At 35.1% G+C, this 22,600-nt stretch overlaps 1 protein-coding gene across 1 annotated transcript; it reads left to right on the top strand.

The window, feature by feature from the left end:
• The first annotated feature begins 594 nt into the window (after positions 1 to 594).
• On the top strand, positions 595 to 22,551 carry LOC135695834 (phosphatidylinositol 4-kinase type 2-alpha). Its single transcript, XM_065215017.2, has 9 exons — positions 595 to 1,118; positions 3,169 to 3,369; positions 6,363 to 6,494; positions 7,115 to 7,268; positions 7,795 to 7,886; positions 9,479 to 9,602; positions 12,019 to 12,152; positions 18,316 to 18,375; positions 21,828 to 22,551. The coding sequence occupies exons 1-9, from the start codon at positions 780 to 782 to the stop codon at positions 21,993 to 21,995; spliced, it is 1,404 nt and encodes a 467-aa protein (XP_065071089.1). The 5' UTR covers positions 595 to 779; the 3' UTR covers positions 21,996 to 22,551.
• Positions 22,552 to 22,600: the final 49 nt, after the last annotated feature.

A 22,600-nucleotide genomic window follows, 5' to 3' on the forward strand; every position in this document is an offset into this window, starting at 1 on the left:
ATCAATGTTGGGTTAGTAGTTCTATAATTTGTGCCTCCAAAACATGCATTCAACATTGAACAGAGGGGGGGGGGGGTTACTTTTCAATGGAAAGAGTAAACATAAACATTTTTCTAAAGGTCTCACCTATAGAGTTCTAAAGTGTGACGTCATCAAAAACCTATTTTTAGAATTTTTGAATTTTAACCAATAGCGTAAAAGATCGTAATGAAATACTTTCAAATACGCAAAATTGGCCAAATATGTCTAAAATCGGTTGAGATATGGCTAATGAAAGATTTGATTTTTGCTAGCGAATCACTGTTAATTTGGCTCTGATCATAAAGTTATGAACAGAGACCAAAATAAAGAGGTTTGATGGGGAGAGAACCAATAAACATGTGGCCACATCTCTGCCATTTCGTAATACACTTGTCTGATTTTGCACATTTAAAGGTATTTCATGATGCTCTTTCAGTTTTTGAGATCCAAATTAAACAATTCTAAAAATAGATTTTTGTGACGTCATCACTTTAGAACTCTATTTTTGTCCGGGATTGTAGCCTCTGTTTTGAAAGCCGAGAACGAGTTTACGATCTTGTCACGTGCCAACATGTTTCTCTAAGTACGTCATCCTGTAAAAGAAATAACTTTGCTTGTTCGTGGTGAACGTTGTTAGGCTTGTATGTTATTGTTCTGTTTGTCCTTGTCATCATCTTATGGTTTTAAACAATAGTAACTTTTCCGAAAATTTAACAATACTTCTGGTCACCGATTAGGAGGTGCACTCAAGGGAACAAATGCCAAAGCCGAAGTTACGAGCCGAGAATCGACTGGTAAGCTTTGTTGAAGAGGAAGACCTTCTTGCCTCTTACCCCGATAATAAACGAACTTCGACTCAAATAGAAGCCAAGCTGGACACTGTAAACAGTTATAGTCCAGGCTGTAGTGAGCAAAGCCCATTACTTAACCGGACTATGGACAGTGATTCAGACCATATTCACCATCAACCTGCTCTGGACGACCCTGAATTCAGGACTGTTTATCGGGCCGCTGAAGAAGCGATTTATCAGGGAGTCTTACCCGAAAGGATTTATCAAGGCAGCAGTGGCAGTTATTTTGTTAAAAACAAATCCAAGGTATGTTAAATTATTAAGAGATTTTAATTTTTAAATGCTGCACCCCCAGAGGATTGTCTACCCTACCCCCATTCATCTAAGAAATGGGTGTATCCGATTTTGCATGATAGGCACGCACGCACCCCGGTCACTTGTCGACATCGATAGCTAGAAGGTGGCGACAAATATACACTCAGAACCACTCTTTAGATACTTTGCTTTCATTATCCCATCATAAAGTGCCAACTCAAGTAATGTGTGTAATGCGACTTTTAAAGAATCTAATGGCAATTTTATGTAGGACTTGATTTTGTTCTGCTTACACCACATGCAAACTCTTCTCAAATTTCTGATTTATAATTGACTAATCTAAAAATTGGATTAGTAATGTTACTAAATTTAATAACACATATTAATCCATGGGTGCTCTTTTGTTAGTTTACAGTATTGGCCTACCCTGATAAATATTAATATGTATATATTATGTATAATTTTTAGTTTTCTGCACCCTCTTGTCAGTTTTCTTCATTTTTCGTTTTTAATTTTCTACCTTAGGAAACATACAAACAGTATGTAGAGAGTTAAAACAGACTGAGTAGAACCATATCAAACCAAACTGATAAGCAAGTTACCATAGAAGCCTGAGTGGATCAGATAGAAATCTGATGAGCCATCATGATAATGTATTACTCGTTTAATTACTCTTTTATCCTGTCTGAAGAATAATCCTTGCAAAATTTGAGTGTGCAAAATTAACATAAACAGATTTGAAATTGAATCAATATTTACAGTTTTGTATGCAATATGACAGCAACTGAAAATCTTAGAGCTTTCACTTTCGTCAAGTCAAAAAGACTGGAAATATTTCTTTAACAACCAGATTTAATGTAGCTTAGACTGCCAACTCTTACCATGATTTAAGATGATGGTTTGTAGTCCCAGTTCAAAAAAGAATTTTGCTGTAAAAATCAACTTAAAAGGCATAATAATAGCTTCAAAATTGTATGGAAAAAGTTTAGCTTCCAGTTTCAAAGTAAATAAACTTGACACTCAGTCAAGCAGATTACTTTTACAGTAATCAGTCTATTAGTAAAACCAGTCGACTCCAATTAAAAATCTCTGACCGAATAACACAGTATGATCTGTTTATAAGGGGTTCTCTCTCCTCAATTAGTTTATCTATTAGAGAGCCCCAGCTCTTTAACAAATTACCCTCCATTCAAATGTCTACCAATTTTCTGTAATTATTTAAAATAATTTTCTATCTTTCATATTTTATAATCTTATTACCTGTATCATCTCTGTTAATTATTGTTGTGAAACTGATTTTTAAAATGAAACTGAAACTAAAATTAACAAAACTGAAACTAAATTTAAATTTCTTTCCTGTCTCCTTTCAAATTTCAAACATCTATCATGTGTAAATTAACAGTAAATATGTAGCATTGACATATTGTTTATTTAGTTACATATGTTGATTTCTATTTGAAATTTGATAACTGGGTTTGATTATTTGCAGCTTATGTAAACTTATAATGGTTTGTAAATGGTTTGGTGGTATGTAAATGTTGATATAATGGTTCTGATTTTGTTTCAATAGATTTACGGATATTGCAAATGTTTAATGTGTAAATCACATTACATCACTTCAATGAAATTCACAAATGTAACACTTGTTGTATTTCATTTTACACCACATTTTCTCAAAAATAGGCAGACCTGTACGAAGATGAGCCAAAATGCATATCAACTATCATTAGATACATACTATACAAAGGAAAGGGGTGGTTGTCAATTTTCATGTCCATCTTATTTTCTAACCATTTGCATGATATCACACTGCTTCCATTGATGTAAACAAAAAATAAACATGCAAGAACCGACATTGATTTTGAAACATGTCATGTGTCTTTAGAGAAAGATGTTCTGCTACTTGCTAGCTTATACCCTACATAAAGAATTCATTACAATTTTATTTTATTATTTGCATAGTAAATAATTAAATCAAGTTAATGAAATAGTTATTGAATTATACCCAGAAGTTTAATTTGCAATTTTCTACATGTCTTAGAGAAATATTGGTGTTTTCAAACCAAAAAATGAGGAACCATATGGACATTTGAATCCCAAGTGGACAAAGTGGATGCATAAGACTTGCTGTCCTTGCTGTTTTGGAAGAAGCTGTCTGGTTCCAAATCAAGGGTATTTATCAGAAGCTGGTGCAAGTTTGGTTGATGAAAAGCTTGAATTGAATATTGTTCCAAAAACACGGGTAATTTTTGAAGCTATTGTATCTAGAGAAGTGATGATTTTATCATATTTATGTAATTTGGTACCATTGAGTTTGACAACCATAACAAAGGTACCAAGTTACCTAAATACAATTTGTCACATAACACACAGGTTCTCATCAATCATTGGCTCAGAATACCAGTGACATGATAATTTTATCATTCTAGCAATCATGTTTTACCTCCTTGAATATTGTTTGATTTACTGTGCAAAATTTTACTAAACCACATATATCTAAATATTCCATTCAAAAACTCTGTTTGAATAACAAAGAGGCAAAGTTTAGGATTTACGATTTTTCAAATGTTGCATAAGTTGAAAACATGCGACGTACCTATAAGTCAGAATTGGCATGGGTCAAACTACATTTTTTGGTCCAGGTAGTCTAATGCGGGTTCAACTGTATTTAGATCAAAGTGCAATCAATTGCATGTTTTCAAGATATTTTTTGTGAAGTAACAAGTAAACTATTTGCAGTTATTTAATTGTAATCCCTTTTGGCTATAATAATAAACCCTTTGGCAGATAATTTTCTTGTTTGCAATTGTTTTGGATTTTGGGTGGTTTGTATTTCCTTGCTAGGACTTCTTTTTACTGAACTTGAAAGTATTAAATAGGTTTCAAAGTAAGTATGTTGATTCAAACATTCCAACAAATATACTTTTTCCTGTGTATTTTTGTGATTCCTAAAACTAGTGAATAGGGTACAAAGAAAGATGTCTGACATATGTGTCTGAGATATGCTTATGAAGCAGGCAACTCTTTAACCTTTATATAATGTATAAAGGTATCAGAACAGATTTCCTTGTTTTCAGTTGTCGTCTGAATCAAACAACAGGTACCTGTAGCAGTTGTGAAAATTGTAAACAAGTTTACCTGCTGTTTGCAGATCTCTGATTAATCACTTTATTGTGAAAAACAGTAAAAAAATGCATAAAGCAATTGAACAAACAGGTCCTAGGTGCTGCACTCCCAATCAGTTTATTCTAATGCTGCCATTTTGATGGCTTTTTCATGTGATAAAGATGAATTGGTTTTCCTTTCAGGATTGTCTTGGGTATTTAATTGGTCTGGACATAATTGTCATTTATGAGCTTCTTGCATGTTATTCCTTTGTAGGCCTAAAATTATTGATATTTTACATTTGTCTGTCTTTTTCAATGATCAGGGGTCTCAATTGAAATAAGTTTATAATATATTGAATTATATACTTGTTGCAAGACATAATCATTGTGAATGATTTATGATATATTTTTCAATATATTGGGGGTGATGTCTCGCAGCTTTAGGTTGAAAGAAACACGGCCGTTGTTGCCCAAACACATATATAAATATTATATAAATTTTTTCTAAAAGAGCAATGAATTAAAAATTTTTATTTCATGAATCTAAAGGTCTGCAGCATCAAAAAAAATTTTGACAAGATTTTTGCACATATTTTCGTTATTCAATATTTAAGTTTTTTGTGACAGCATCATTTTGGTTGCAATCTGTTTATGAAAGTATCAGTACAGTTCATAAAATTGATAATAATTGTTTTTTTTTCAAAACATAATTCAAAGCAGTCAGTTAATAGGACAGCAATTGCCAGGAGCTATCCAACAGGTTGCTTTGAATAACTTTGAATAACTTTGAATATCCTTTGATTGCCTGTTTTTTAAGATATACTTCCATTTTCTTTTGTGTTGAGAGCTTTTTGCAAACAAAATGACGTCATCATCTTCAACTGGAAATTCCAAGTAACTCAAAAATAAAACGCCATATTAAGATTCCAAAAGCGGCCATTTTCATCAAATTTTCATTGCTTTTCAATTCATTGCTCCTTTTAGTATTAGCCATCACACTCACCTATTAGATGGATCCGCAATCATTTTAGAAGTGATGAAATCATAAAAATCTATATTTAAAATTTGTTTATGCAATTTGAAAAAACATTTTGAAATGGTGCAGATGATTAACATGACGAAAAAGAGAGACATTTATATTTTTTCAACATAAGTCTTTTATCCAATTGACAACTTATCAGTAATCAAGGATCGACATTATTAAAAAGTTTTCCTAAAATAATTCACAATGATTATTTTATATAATTTTACAATAAAATGTTTTACAATAGTCTAAATATGTTTTTCAAATATGTTTACAATATGATTTATAAAAGAAACATACAATGATTAGGTCTGAAGAAAATGTTAAAAGTCAAATATTCTATTGAATATTTTGGCACCCTGGAAGGCAAACCTTTTCCGTCCTGCTTCAGATTTCACTTTTGGAAGCAACAGACTGTGCTCGTTTCCACGAGTTGCTTCACAATGTTTAATTTTCTGACACTAGCTAGGGTCATCTTCAGTTAAGTGTATATAAAAAGCAACAATTTTACTATAAGTAGGAAATAACAAAAGGGTCGTTTATTATGCGGCCTAACAGTACGCGGGAGAAGCAACCAGGACGTGAAAGAGGACATGATGGAACAATCCTGCAAATGATAGAATGGTCGAACCTAACCAATATTGATCAAGATATAGCAGAATAAGCTCATTACCCATCCGTAAACTGTAATTTTTTTTGGATTTAAACATTTTAAACAGACTAAAAATTACAGAAATCCTTAGTGAACTCTAAGTCATTCTCTTGCTATATTTCTGCAAGGTAAAATATTGCCAATTTTAAAAAGGAATTATTTGATACTTCATCACTTTTTGGCTCTTAAGTAAGAAAAATACATTTCTAATAGGAAATAAATCAAAATGATAAAAAAGCTCATATTATCAGTGGAATGAGAGTTGGGTTTGTTTTATGATAGAAGGCTCCGCTCTCAGCTCCCCCTACATGTTAAAATTTACCTGCGCTGACCGTCCTAGACATAATCTAGACACAAAGTGTCTAATAAAGCCTTGGCTGTTTGATTAACTTTGTTCGCAACTTGCTTATATTGCTGGCTAAAGTACATAATTTAAATTTTTTTGTCTCTAGGTTGTCAGTCTTGTTAGTGAAACTTTCAATTACACTGCAATAGACAAAGCAAAAGCAAGATCAAAAAAGTTTGCAACAGAACGATTTCCCGATTCAATTGGTAAACACGTAAGGGCTGGACTGCCTCCTAAGGTGAGTGAACAACTTGTCATAAGAGTTAATCTGAGCAAAAAGACCATATATGTGGGAAATCATAAAATGAAATAATTCATTTAGAAAAGGAAGTAAGAAATTATTTTACCCGCTCATGCTCATCATTGCCTGTTTTTTATTGTTAATTTTTGTACCAGTTTTGTTTAATTTGAGTATATTTCATTCTACAATTGCCGTGAAGAATTATTCTTTTCTCTATGCAATAAAGTTGCATAATAAAATATTTTTTGAAAACCAAACTTTAGAAACCAGAGTTAATGGCAGCTAATGTCGCTTCATTGTAGTAACAGACATGGAACCTGTATGCCAAGGCGCATTCATAGCTAACTTTGAATTTATTTGTTTTTCAAATCGTTTTTCTTGATATTCGGTTGTTCCTTGTCGTTTTACCTATTCTTGTTAACCATGTTTAGTTCTTGTATTGCCATGCAACAATCCGGTATTCGGCCTAAATAAAATTTTCAAGTTTTGGACGACGACTATTTTAATAAAGTATAATGCGCAGTGTTTCATGCTTATAAACTAAAACTTCTTTCTTTGGTGTTTGAAAGTAATGATATAAAATCATGCTGTCTTTCATGCGCTCAATTTCGTTTTAGATTGGTTCTTTCCAGCTTTTTGTTGAGGGTTATAAAGATGCTGAATTTTATCTACGCACCTTCGAAATTGAATCTCCACCAGAAGAAACGATGAAGGAGTTCCAATTTCTTTTTCAAAAATTAGTTGTTCTTGATTATGTTATAAGAAATACAGGTAAGGGTGCTATTGTCTTTACTGCTCAAAATATTTTTCAGTCCTTGTCTTTTATGATTTTTTCTAAAAACATAACAACATTGGTTTGATCGTTTTCTTTTTTGTCATAGACAAATCATAACATTTGGAGTTTGGTTGCTTTTATTTAGAATAATATGCATCATTTCATAAACAGGCTATTTTTCATGTCGCGAACTGATCACTTGCAAATCGCAAGTCCGTGTTTGATTGGCTATCGTTGGTTCGCTTTCTATAGGGCACGCCTTAGAGTACTCTCCAATGAGAACTTGGGTCTACCGTGCAGACTAAGCATGACTTACCTTCTTTTATATCTTTTGATCGTATTTAGGTATTTCCTTGACTTGTAGTAAGGCATTTTAAATCCTTAAGACACGTAAAGCTTGAAAATTTAATGAGCTAGCTGAATCGTTTATATTACTTATGTTACTTAACCAGAATCGTATCAATTCGTCTGTGAAACCAATTACTATGTTGATATCATAACATGTTTTTATTTGAACCATAGATAGAGGCAATGATAATTGGTTAATAAAATACGAAAATACGCCGGTTGTTGAAAGAACCACGTGCATAGAATGTGACCAATCAGACTGCCAGGTACTCGTACGTTTATCGCATTTTATTTATTGTGATTGTATTTTATTTATTTGTTAGCTTTGTTTACAGAGTCCAGAAAAACGATCAACAGGCTTCGATGCTTGGATGACAAAACCTGCTTCGATTTGAATAGAACAGAGTGCCCAATGATGCTTCATAGCTTCACCTTTGTTTTAATCTCGATTTTTTTCATGACCGTGAATTTTATGCTCCCAACGTTTTAAGCCAACACTCATTGTGAAATTCGTAATGGTTTTTCGAAAATTAAGCTGAAGTTCAATTAGCAAAGTTATATGGTATTCATTAATCCAATTTCTAGGTTTCCGAATAATTTTGCATGGAGTCAAGGTTCCTGGTAAATCTTGATCTTTCAGAAACGTAGAAAGCAAAATAGTTTGACGACAATAATTTCCAGATAATTACCTTATATCAGTGGTAATAATTCCAAGAGATTGGAAAAAAGTATCGAACGTACACAAAAACCATATGCTCGGTGAAAGCTTTCTGTAGTCAGAAATACATTTGGCAGAGCAAATAATAATTTGTTTGGATATTACGACAAGCAATGAGATTTACCTTTGGTACTATAGAATTTCAAGATCGTATATTTCATCATTTGAACATTGGTGCTAAAGATGCCCTGTTTAAATGCCTTTGCATTCATACAAAACGTTATTGTCACATTTATCCATTCAATGTTTTCTGTTTTATGTGATTGTTGGTTGAAATTATTTCTGCTTTTTTGCTTAAATGATACCAAGAACATAATCGAACAACACAAATTTTTCCCAAGTTGCCAGGTTTCTGAATGATAGATAACATTATAACTATAACTTTGGTATTGCATTAGGACACGAATATGAAAAATTGCCAGGATAAATATGCTTCTGTTATGCAGTTATATGAAACGCTGAATTTTCTGAGGCGGGTAACCAAAGCACGCTTGTTTGCTGGAGTTTTTTAGTTATGTTGGGCATTTCTCATAGCGACCACGAAGGTTTCTGTTTTTGACAAATCCTGTGTCAGTAACAGGGAACACAGACAGCCTTTTCAAGCCCGCCATTGATTTGAATCCATTTTATAAAGCACCTAGGCCGAAATCTTCCCTAGGCAAACTTCTACAGCGGATTGAATTTACATTTACAAAAGAAACATCAATTTTGGCAGCATTATGATTTGAAAAATTATTTCTTATCGCCCCACAACAAAAATAATTAAATATTGGTAATAAGTAAGAAAAAGAAACTTGGATGTCGAAAACCAAAATTTTGTACAAGCGAAATGAACTTAGCAATTTTGATATGATTACATGAATTGAAGGGATCCACAAACTCCACGGTAAAAATGATCACAATTAGAAGTGTTGTGAAGTTTAAGTTTTATCTCTTCTATTGAGAACGTGATTTGAAAAATATCAAAGTGTAAATAAAGTCTCTGTCTCATTTTTTCACTTTTATTTAATTGATTCACTTTAAAAGCACATTTTTCAAAACGTTTTTTAATCAATCTCAGCTTTCTGTTGGTAGTTTAACAACTTTATATCTCAAGCCGAATTCAAGCTTAAGTTGGTAAACGATATTTTCACTTTTTAGGATCCGAACGACTCCGAGAAACATTCAGAAGACTGGAATGTCGTTGCTGTTCCTAAAATCAACATCGCTGCCATTGACAATGGCCTAGCCTTTCCATTCAAACACCCTGATTCTTGGCGAGCATGTAAGTACCCACGTGATTGTGATCACAAAACAAATAGAGTTAAAGGGTGCTACAAAATGTTTTTCTTTCTTTTTATTCATTTCAAGTTAGCCTTTGATAATCTCTTCTGTAACGTTCAAAATTCTATCAGGGCAAGGACTATTTGTTCAAGTTGATAATATTTTTAATAAATATTGACAACACGTTCTTTAAGTTGTTACAGGATCGTTTATTGTCGTCATATACCGGTCGAGGTCCTTCCATTTGGACAATTCTGTCAAGTGTTGAAACCTTCCGTTGAAAGCAAAGAAAAAAGGGGGGTGTTTAGGTGTGGTACCTTATTTCATTGTACTCCAAATGGCCTTTCTCTGGCCGTTTAATTGACATGGCGTTAGGACCCTGTATCGTAACTGCTTCTGTAGAATATTTCAGATACTGTTAAATCTAGGCTAAACTCGGTGGTAATTTCGGAGAATTGTGCATCACAAAGCTGCAACTTCAGCATTAAAGATACCGCGTTATGTCCAAAAAAAATTTATTTTATTGCTACGTGATTATTGTCGATTTTTGCTGTGCTCCATGATTCAGAAGTTTAGTAGAAATGAAAAATTCCGTGGCACATCCATCCACCTCCATCTTGCTTATTCTATTTTACCTTCTTACTTTACGTAACAGGGTGTCTAGAGAGGTACTAAATAGAAAAGAATCTATTTCCGAGACAAAATCAGTCAGTTCCAGAAAAAGTCGAGTGTCTACTGTTCTCCCACCAAAACAATCTTTGAACAATCTAGCTGCCTAGTTATTTGATATAACATTAAAGTTAATAAGTCAGTATGATCTGCTTACGTGAAACAGACATTTTCATGTCGTAGGAGCTCGTATGACCTTGTTTTTCTATTAGAATATCGAATCTGTTTATTGGTCATAGCTCTACCTGCCAAAGCCAGAGCTCTAACTGGCTTTTTCTAACTCTACATCACTTTTCTTCCTGATACACCTTCCCAAGGAACTCTCTCTCACACGCCAAAAATCATGCATCTTTTCTTTAGTGGTTTTGTCATTGATCAACCTTAGACCAAAGGCTGTCAAATAATTTAGACATGCTGGTGTGCAGTTCATAACTGACTAACTAAATAGATTTTTCATTCCCCGAGTGCAAATCATCAAACATTCCCATTTCTTTTGATTTTTTTCATTGCTTCCAACGTTTGGTAAACAAACGTTTTCTCAAATTCAACGTCAGCACAGTACTATTATTTGGTATACAAATATTTCATTTTAATGTGTACCTTTTCAGCTGTTGTGTTGGTACGATTTTGTATAACTGTCAATAAATTCTCAATGCCTCGTGTCTCTATTTCTCTACTGCCAATTGGAGTTTCCCCCTCACGTGGCATGCCTGTACAGCGAGGCAGGCATGTTAAACCAAACGAACACATTTGCTGCAGTTTATAGATCTGAATGGCTGATACTCTTCTTTCAAATCTTAACTGCTCCTTCTGTCAAAAGGCCTTGAAGGCGTAGACGGAAAGATTCGGCCGTTCATCATCATAAACAAACGCTTTACCCTTTTTTTGCTTCGGAGTCTTATCAATTTTCTCCTGTCAAAACTAATATCAACAAACTTGATCTCACCTCCCCATCTTCTTGGCTTCTCCCTCCCTTCTATTGCAGGGGCTTTGCTACACACCCCCCATGCCTCTATCTAGTAAAACCGACTTAAAAATGATCAACAACATGAAATTTAAATCGCGTGGTATAAATTGTGAAATGTATTTTATGTGAAACAATTTCTTACAAACTGTATTTTCCGAAAATATAGTTGGTTGAAAAAGGTAATCTTAAGCAAGAAAATATTAATCTTAATCGTAAGGTAATGTCCGGGTTATTACTTAACCCGGACGTTGTTTTTTGCCTGTCAATGTTTTCCAGTTTTGAACTTTTTCTTTCTAAGACGTAGTACTACCTGGCTTTATTATTAGAACACACTTATTTTACATCAAATTTTGATTATTAGTTTTAAACACAGCAATGTCTAAATAAATGGTTTTGGCATGGCTTTTCTACATATCAAAAGTGGAGGATATTTTATCTTTTCTGTAACTTATAGCAACAATTCAATATTGGTATGTTAAATACCTAACATCCGATCATCCCAGATTTTTATCCGGAAATTTTGACAAATGGATTTCCCCAAGAGCTCTTTGGAATTCGGATTTCGTGAAATGTTTTGGACGCCTTCGGACAAATATGCGTGAAAATGGCTCTGATTAATGCCTCTTCCCTGGACCTTAATGCCTCTCTCGTATAGCTACCCTTTTTTTATATACGTTGCAGTATGAATTTACTTTAATGCCGCATTCTAACGTATATTAAATTTCTAATGATATTTGCTAATGTTTTTGAATCCTTATCAGTGCAATATTTTCCTCCGCAGACCCTTACCATTGGGTTTGGTTGCCATATGCAAAAACTCCATTTACAGAACAAATTAAAGAGATGATTTTACCAAAGTTATCTGATATGAATTTCGTAGAAGACCTAGTTGCAGATTTATATGAGCTTTTTAGGGTAAGTTTCTTTTTCTTAAAGAAAAGTCAGATTATTTTCTCGTGAAATGATTGCCTATGTTGGTAGAAGCACCATTTTTTGGTTGAAGCACCCTGTGTTGGTTGAAGCACATTGCCAGTTTATGAGCATATGTTTTAGTTGTTATAAGGTAACTCAAGAACTATGCTACAAATTCAGAGCAAAGTATCACAGATGTATTTTTATCTACCCTAAAGAAATCCATGATTTGTTGACATATAAACTTTGAGAAAAGGTAAGAACAGTACTTTCGCAACAGTATCACAGAAGAAATAGATTTTGAAGAATGGCAAGATAAACAACTTCGTATCCATTTCTGCTGCACCTGGAAGTTTCAGTACTACTGCCCCCTCCACCCTGAAGTTTTTAAAAAAACCGTGAAAAGTGCCTAATCACATTTTCCGATCTTGCAACCCTGATCATCGTACTATTTGAAGCGCTTGGCTATATTTTCTCTATTATGCTTGGAAGACGTGAAAAGAAACACGCCTACAAATGCCCCAAGACCTTATGTGGTGTATTAAATTTAATCTTGTATACTCGATAGACAAATGATATGTAAGTCATTAATCTAAATGACTTATTGTTTTATTTGTGATACTGTTTAACAACGGTTGGCTTGGAATAGTATTATGTTAAAACCTTGTGACGTTTGTAGGCTGTTGTTGTCATGCACTCACACGTGAGATTGCTGGCAAAGTTTGCTTTGTCAACTTATATGTCTCTTATGTGAATAGAATCAAAAATAGAGGTGTATGATTTCAATCGTGTAGGAGTCTAGACAATCATATTTTGGGACCAATTTGTTATGAAGAAACCTTGTTGATTCTGTTTGTTATGCAAGTGAACCCTATAAGCACGTTGTTTTCAGTCATACCTTTGTCCAGATAAATTGCTATTAGTTGTCGACAGTTTTAGTCATCATAGACTCCTGTATTTTCGAGAACTTACCTAAGTTGAGCACTACACCTTTTGTTATGTGCGTTCTGATTTTATTCTGCTTGATATCTCCCTACATCCTTGTAGAGAGGTTTATTTGGGAAAATCTGGTGAGACGACTTGGTTTGCTGTGATTTCCACTGGATCACTCGTATTTCTTTAAAATCTACGTTTGTCACTTTACACTTTACACTTACAATCGCATTATCACCCTATGAAAACCTATTCTATGGAAACTTCTTCTATGAAAACTTATTATACGAAAACTTATTCTATGAAAACTTATTCTATGAAAACTTCTCCCATGAAGGTTTTTCTATGGTCACATCTTTTACATCGCTTTGACAAGGCTCATGCTGAAGTAAGATGGCCAGCTGCAGTATTAATGACTGTGTACTTGATCCCTAAGACAACCAGCCTCTTCTGAATCTTAGAGGGGTAAAGTAGGTCTCCGGATTTGCGTAGAATACCCTTATGAAAAATGACAGGGTGAATGAAATAAAGGAGCTCTTTAGAACACCTTTTCATTTCAGCAGTAATGTACTGCTAAAAGAATGCCAAAGGACATGGCTTCAAACAGTTGCATGCCGACGGACGTTTACTGTTGGAGTGTAGCAAAGAAAACCTACTGATAGTTTCACAATTACCAACAGATCTAAATTTGACTTTTACTGGCTTCGTTTGCTAAAAGACTACCGTTAGCTACTTCAAAACGTTTTTTTCGGTACCCGTTCAGAAGCCTGCAAACATTTCTCTCTTTCTGTCCGGTACTTTTTTCTGTTAACTGTGCATGCTTAAAGCTGCCTTGGTGTAGTGCTTGCTAATGTCCGTTTTCTCCATAATATTTTTCAACGATATTACTGAAAGATTGGATAAGTCCTAAGCCCATCATTTAATTGAGATCAGAAATAAGATACTGCAACTGTGATAAGTGGACAAAATTGAAGATATATTAAGAGGCCTATCCCACGCAGCTACTCCTTAATTCATCATCAAAAACCACAGAATCAGAATGGCATACCAAGCTTATAAACCAAGTTCATGAGTGGGATGCAGAGAAGAGGTGACATCGTACATGATATACACATTCGACCAGAAAACAGACAGTTCCAAATCCTCACTGCTATGTTACGTTCGCTTTATGCTTCATAATTCGTAATGAATGCCCTTTACTTAGTATTGAATCTTTTTCACAGCTTATTTGTTAATTGATTTTCAAATGCTGCTAAGTTTAGCAAAGCGAAATTAAAAATTGTCTCCAGTTACAAACGTGTTCTTAGAGCGAGATTCTTGCAACCACTTGCTATCACGATTGGTTTTTTTTGGCTTTCTTTAGAATTTGTCGATGAATTCACTATTTCAAGTTGCCATTCTTTGTCTCGTAGAAGAAAGATGATAAATTTGTATAGCCTCTTGCTATGTGCGTTTGTACCCATGCCTAAAAATGGGTTTCTCTGGTGTCATGTAGCAGAATTTGCTAGAAGTATAAATAATCGCAGCTTGGTTGGAACAATCAAATCGTAAGAGTGGGGTAATCGAAAAGGGCAGCACATTTTTTAGCAGTGGAATGATTTGAGGGATAGAAGGTGATCAATAAGCCCCCTGTCACAGCTTGGGTGTGATCTTGAAATTATTCTATTGAAAGAATCTTTTTAAGAGTTACGTACAAGCAGGTTGTATACAGTTTGGTTATTAGTTGGCATTTCCTGTGTTGGTAGTCAGTTCGTGTTGTTTCTTAGTTTGTGCTCAGGCTTTTTCAGATTCTGACGTTTCATTTTTTTTCATTTTTCATTTTATCATATTTATACACAGAAACCCTATCAGCTACTAAGTTTAAAAAGAAAAAGTAAATATTAATTTACATATAATGCTGGTCTTCCTAGGGATCGTGCTTCGGGAAAGGATGCTAATTTTGCAGGAATTCCTTTAATTTCTTTTTGAACGCAGTAATCGTGGAGCTCATTCCTATCTGTAATGGAATCCCGTTCCACGTCTGTGCACCACAATAGAAAAAACTCCTTTTGGAGAATTCTAGGTTTTGCCTTGGGATGTCTAGGTGAAGGCAATTTATTGTTGAATAGTTAGATATTTGGGATCTTGTGACAAGTTTACCTTTCAAATTGTCAGGGCAGAGACCATTTATTATTTTGTAGATCATTACTGCCCTGTCAAATTTTATCAAATTTGAGACCGAAAGCCAATTGCAACTCCACCCGTCCTCTAATCTTGAGCCTTTTATTAGCGTGCGCGTTCTGTTTTGTAAACGCTGAAGATGATCGAGCTTTGTGTTTGACAATTTGTCCCATAGTTCATCACAGTATCTCAAATGGCTCTCGAGCAGCGCCTTGTAGACCTGATCCAGTTGCGATTGCGGGAGTATGTTCTTTAGTTTCCACAGAGACGAGAGTGCATTTTTTATTTTACCTTCAAGGTTTTTATATTGCTCACGACTTTCTTTGCTCATAGTTCACGACTTTCTTTCTTTCTTTCAATTTTCGACTTTCAAATTTAGCGTAGACCCTTTAGTTAACTGTAATTTTTCGTGGTTTACAATGGTTTTTCGTAATTAACGATGGTTTTTAATAGTTTACGGTGGTTTCTTGTGATGTTTCTTAGGCAACCGTGGTTTTTTAGTTAAAGACCGGTTTTGGTCTCTACGTTGGTTGCTCTTTGTGTAGAATAGTTTTCTTAGTTTTGGTGGCGTTTTTTATGTTGCGATGACATTCCTTTGATTATCCCAAAGTTTGCCTTGGTTTTTTTTCTTCTACTATGTTGTATTGTTTACTGCATTGTTTCTTGGTTCATCCTAAAGCTTGCCATATCTTCGATATTTTTACTTAGTTCACAGTGACAATTCTTAGTTGACCTTGATATCTCTTAGATTATGGTGAACATGTCCTTAGGATTTTTTCGCAGCAGACGAACAATACTTGTACACAACAGACAAGTATCTCTGTCCTCTGAACATCTTTGTTAAAATTTCAGTGACTGTGTAATCACGTTGGGTTGCAGAGATAAATGATGCATGTTTTCAATACATGTTTATTTCTCTGCACTATTGCGGGTGTATTTTGTTAGCAGTAAACTTCAGGATACTGCTCAGTCCTCACACGGAAACAATTCTGATAGAATGTGAAGGATAATGGTTTACTGCCTAAAGTTGGTCCGGGTTGGTAGGAATGGCGGTCGGTCATTTTGGCATGAAGGTTACATTTCTGCCCTTGGGGTTGACAAGGCAAAACCCGTATCAAGGATTCACAGAAAGGGCAAAGAGCCAAACCATTTTAGTTCCAGTCAGGTTATTTTTCAATTCTGTTCATCTCGTGAGAAAATGATACATCTCTGGTTTGGGTGTTTTAAGTCAAGTGACCTTTTCCTTTAATTTTTATAGAGCAATGAGTGACCATAAAGATAGATATAAAGATAGATATTTTTCAAGTGTCAGTTTGACACAATGATTTGGTTGTTACACAATATGATAATGAAAAATTTTCCATAATTTTTTCCATAATCCGCTTTTGACTTCAAAGTAATCTAATTCTTTAAAGTTCAGCTAGGCATTGAATTCTGTGTCACCCTAAAACTCGGGTATATGTCAACAATAAAAGCTGAACCCATAAAATTAGAATTTAGCGTTTCATAATTATGTTGCCATGGCAGCCAGAATCCACTGCACAAAGGATGCGTGTCACTGCGTTATGGGGAGCGTCTCGTCTGTCATTTGCGGCAGTTTTGAAATAAACCGAGATTTACATACAAATACGAAAGGAGTTAAGAGTCTAATGCCAGTACTTGATATCAAGAATAGCTTGCCAAAGTCTCACTACTATTCAATACCCCTGCAAAACATTTATGGTCTTATGTTTGAGATTCTGGTACTACAGAACTTCACAATAGCGCTCCTCAGAGTAAAGAATGCCAGATAAAATGCTAAAAGAAAGCGAAAGTTTATGTCCTGTTTCGGAAAGAGAGTCTACTCTAGAAGATGAAGAGGTTGTTGATTGGTTCCATGTTTTATGACCAACAAACAATAGCTTACCCATCACATAGCTGAAGTTTTCTACAGAGAAAACGAACTTTTCTTTTGAATGTAGAGAGATTATCGAACGCTTGAAAGAAAACACGACCTTGTTTGTCAAATAATTTGGTACTTTTAAGGGGGGGGGGCTATAATAGGGGGTCAAAAGGCCGCGAAACCGTGAAAAAAGGAAGCGAAATTACTCAAGCCCTAATGAAATAAAGGGCAAAGACGCTAACGCGATGGTAAAACGTACCGTGACACAAAAACTCACCAAACGCGTAATAATCGCGTATGAGTAAACGGGAAACATTGCTAGAAGTAAATGTATGACAAGATCTTATGGTGCTCACTCTATCCCTGCTGAAGCTGTGCTTTTGGGATGGTACCTTGGTCCTTTGCTCTCGATGTGACCACACCTCCTGATTACTACGACCGGAATTACAAAGAGCTGGCAACTCTCCTCATTCTAAGTTGAAGGTTGGCCATGGCAGGGACACGAACTTTATTTCTTTGGGTCTGTAGACCTCCACCCTAAGAAATTACGACCTTTCTGTGCCCATAACATTCTGAAACTTAAATTCTGCTTTCTAAACTTGTCGCTTGAAATTCGTATAAGCATCCGGATTAAAAACTGTATTTATTTTAACGGGTTTTCTCATCAGAATTGCATGTTATAAGGCTTCTTTTTTTAACTTTTGTCAACATTGACCTTTTTATTTCTCGAAGTGAAAACGTGGGTACTAGATATATAGATAATATTAATATAAGTAGTTTTCTTGAGATTTCGGTATATAAGTCAAATTATAATTGGTTAATCTTTTGCCTTCCGTTGCACTTCTCCTTTACCACCTCTGTATCTTGGAAGCAAACGTCCTTTTCGAGGTTCCATGCTGTACCCTGTTGAAGGCATTTGCTTGTTTATACAGGGTTGGGCCCTCCTACCTCGTGGCTGTCCCTCGTTTGGTCACTCTTTCCCGCCAGTTTGGGCTCTTTTTCTATCACCTATCCAGTGCAGTGCCTTCCGAAAGAACCAAATCGTTTTTGAATGAGCAACCAGCCAATCAGATATCTTTCAAATAATCCAATCAAGCCCTTTGACGCAAGCCAATAAATCAGCTTAGATATTTATTTCTCATTTTTTTTTCTCAGAAAAGTAATCAAAATTTGAATTTCCTTCAATTTTAGGAAGACAAAGGATTTGACAGAAATCACTTTGAGCGACAAATGTCAGTTATGCGAGGACAGGTGGGTCCAATTTATTTCATTTTTTTGAGTCCTTAAGTTTGAGTGCTTTAAATAAAGCACACGCTGAAACAAGATCCGATTTTGAGTTCAAGTGTGTTTGATAACTTGCTTTTGTTAATGGCTTTCTCACATTCTTTTTTGCATAGGGACTTTCACAAGGTCATGAGAAATTCCCCGTTTAAATCTTACCTAATATTTTTCTGGGGGTTGAGGCGGCAAAATTTTAAATGCGGGTTTTACAAGTGTGATACTGCGGTGGTACATCTCGGTGTTAGTGTAGCACGTGCAAAAAGGCAGCCAATAAAGGACGAATGACAACGGTTTGACGTCACAGTTAACTCACCAACAACGGTATTGTAACTGAAGTAGCTTTCAAAGCCTTTCTTCTAAAAGTCTATCATGTACATCACATCTCTCTTTTCGACAAGGCTGCATAGCTGGTGATACCTATAGTTGAATACTACCATGTAGTGCCATCCCAAATCTTTAAATAGGTCATCGCTTGCATAACATATATGAGACCGAGGGGCAAATCACTCCACGGATATTTCGTGTACCATTGGTAGAAATCCTTTTGTTTTATCGGTGAATCCCCATAAATCCTTTTGTTTTGATGGAAATCACTATTTGCAAGAGTTAATTGCCCCTCGTATGTAGCCTGTTTTTCTCGGCATCCCAATCCAATGTAGATGATTATTCACTATAAAGCTAGAAAAAGGGCATTAAAGATTTTGTTGGAAATTTGCCTGGATAGCTGCCCTGCTTTCATATTGCCTTTTGATGTATTTACTGTCCCTTTAACTGTCTTCTACCTAAGCCCCTGTTTCGCGAATTTTCTAAAACATATAGAGATATCTCCACATGATGTGCATTTCCATATCCTGTTCTTCACCGTTCTTTTTCCTATTTAAGATTTATTATAAACAACCTAGAGTGGTAATTTAGCAAGTAGGGTCAACAAAACTTAAAATCAACTCATTCTATGTTGCAAGAAATGTTCCAGTACTCATAAGCTACGTAGTGTCAACAAAATGTTGTTTTTAATTAGCTTTAGTATAGCTAGTAGTATATGTTTACTAACTCAAAGTAAAGTGAAGAAAAAAAAACTTAAAATCATTCTATTCTATGTCGTAAGAAATGTTCCAGTGCTTGTAACCCACGCTTTTTGTGGCTGTAGTAACGTTTAATTGTCTTAAATATCATTGCAAATATTGTCTTGGCTCTTTATCCCTTGTCAAATGTTTTTAAACCAGTCAGCTCTTTAGCCTGGCCAGTTTAACCGATGGAGTTGTCTGCTAACAGACCCCTTTGAACTTCCAAATCCGGTTCATAAAGCTGCCTACACTGCTTCTTTAGCTTTTTGGATAATTCAAGTCAAACTTGAGTCTGTTATTTTGTGTGAAATATAATTTATCAAATTGAAAATTATCTCATTTTGCGGTTATTTCGTCGAATAACTTTTGGTTGTTACAGCGATAAGTGAATCTCGGGGGTCATCATTGAAATACTCTGATTTTATTCTGCTAGCTGTAAACCCCACCCTATCCGCTGGACGCACTCAAACAATGGAAAACATTCTGACCCCTTCCTTCTCTGCTTGAACGTGTGGGAAACTGCCAATCTTAGACTTCTTTTCCGCTTCCAAGGTGATTTTTTCGGTTCTGAATCTGATCAATCAGGTTTAGGTGTTTCCACCGGTGCATTATGAACCATTATTACCTTCCTTGTTTTGTGAGATATATTTTGCCACTAGATTTAGCTTTATGTTATTTCGATGCTCTCAAAGGGGTCGTCCCCAGTCCTGAATACACCACATCGATTAACGCTCACATTTCAAACCTTTTTTGAAATACTGCTCATACAAACGAATAAAAAAACCTTTATTCTTCTTCGGATCAAATTCTTCATACAACATTTAAATTTTCCTCAGAGAATAACTAACCAGGCCAGGCTTGGCTTGGCCGCCCTAACTCGAATGAGCGCCATTCTGGGCTGTGCACTCAAAATTCCCCGCCACAGGTCATCACTACTGACGGGGAAATCCCCTGCTAAATTCTAACTTTATCGCCGGAAAAGCTTTGGAGAGTGAAAGATCTGTAGGCTAAGGTCTTGTCAGAATGATATCTATAAATTATATCCAGAGAAAGGAGTGGTGTAATAAATTCGGGCGTTTTATTTTGATTGCTGTTTTTTGTAATAAGGGCGTTCTCTGAAAACCAGCCTTCAAGATTCGAGAAGCCAGTACCAATTCATGTTTTAATGCAACGATCAGGGACGCCGGAACGACCAAGGGGCAAGGGGGCGCGCTTGAGTACAAGGGCATTTGAAAAATTAATTCCCAGCTACCAACAATTCTTCCGTAACTGTCATTTTGTTTCGATCATCTGTCAGTATCTTCAAAATTGGCTAAATTTTGGCATAAGAAATTTCTTTACAAGTTTGAGAAATGATTTCCTACAAAAGGCCGGCGTCAAGAACACTTCTATGAAAAGGGGACTTTAGCCCCCCTTGCCCCTCCTATCAAAAGTCAACAGGGGTGGTTGACCTCCCGCACCCCTCCCTCTTCGGCGTCCCTGGCAACGATACCCCAATGATGCCAATAGCTCGGCATATTTCCACATTCCGTTTTCACGTTCAGAAACACTGCATTTGAGATTTCTATTCGATACTCGATAACATCTCCATGTGTCAGCGATCAAGCTTGATTTATAGGACGACCTTTCTGTCCAAGGATCATTTTCTGTGGATTTCGATTCCAAGTAAGCTCTGTTCCTGCGATTTCAAGCAATTGAAATTGGTTTACAATAATAAGCAATAGACCTTTATTTCACAACATTTTATTGTCTCTTTGTCAGTTTTATTTGTGAGTAGAGATCGCTAGTTCTTTGTTGAATACTTATTTAAATGTTTTTTAGAAAATTTAGGTATATAGTCCTTATTCCTACATGAAGGAGGTTCATAACAAAGTTGCTCAACTGAACCACGGCTGTGAAATATGAATTATTGGATACCCTTAATATTGCCTTTTGAAAATATTACGAGAAGATGTCTCGGGTATCATATAAAAAAGCATTCTCCATTGCTGTTGCTGATTTGAAAGCTGGTTTATGGAATCAATCAAGAAACTTTCAAATTTATGGTTTTTATCATTGTTTAATTTTTTTCATTTTTTATGTGCTGTTTGAGACAAAAAGTTCTGCAAACTATATGTTGACAACAGAAAGAATGAGAAAATTCTAAATATATATTGGTTTTTCATTTTCCCTCGAGTACATAGTGGGATCGTTTATTTACGGTATTTTGGTTCCTGCAACGGCTTAATCTTTCTACAACCAACCTAGATTTATTGAACAATTAAACGTGCAAAATTCAGTTTGAAGTCAGAAGTGAAATCGTTTCAAAACTTTGTTTACAATAAAAATGACCATCTTAATTTTATGTTTTTGCCGTAGATTTTGAATCTTGCCCAAGCGATTAGAGAGGGGAAATCTCCTGCGCAGTTAGTTCAAATGCCCTCTGTCTATGTGCAGCGACGAAGAGGAACGGACACTCGAGATGGCAGGGCGCACAGTTTTGTTCAGAGTTTCCACAACAAACTTCCATTCTTTTCATGGTGCTGAGTGCATGGATTACTCAAATTATAGGACTTGAAAAATTCAATTTAAATTGTAGAAGGGTAAAAATTCAAATATAGTTAATCCATAACTAAGCAATTTTAATGACGACATCACATTTGTAATTTGTTAAGACTTTAATTGAAATTCAGTGAAATTGTAGCTTTAAAAACTTGCCGAGCAAAATGTTCTGTTTAGTTATACGGTTTCTAGCGGAAATAAAACGAATAAAGGTAAAACTACTTGCTCTGAATAAAAGATAGTAACAATACCAGTCTCATTCGAAATCATTACCTTTGAAATTAATAAGTTATATGAAATTCACTTACGTTTTCTATGTACTGTGAAATATTATGTTTGCATGACAAAAGCAATTATTTACAAGCCTAACGTACCATATTGCCTACCTAGCATATAAACACGAGGATTAATGATAATTGTGTATTGATCTTATGGTGGGAAAACGTCTACAATGTAAAATTAACGCATTTTTCGAAACGCTCACCTGGAAATCAATCAGATCTTAACCCTATCTGCAATTACATTTTCAATGCAAAACTCAGTTAATTTAATTTCTTCTTTTACTTGTGAGTCTCTTATTTGTCCCAATG

Source organism: Rhopilema esculentum, chromosome 14 (genome assembly GCF_057945365.1).
Source record: "Rhopilema esculentum isolate cy_ngs chromosome 14, ASM5794536v1, whole genome shotgun sequence".
In the NCBI taxonomy this organism is placed as follows: domain Eukaryota; kingdom Metazoa; phylum Cnidaria; class Scyphozoa; order Rhizostomeae; family Rhizostomatidae; genus Rhopilema; species Rhopilema esculentum.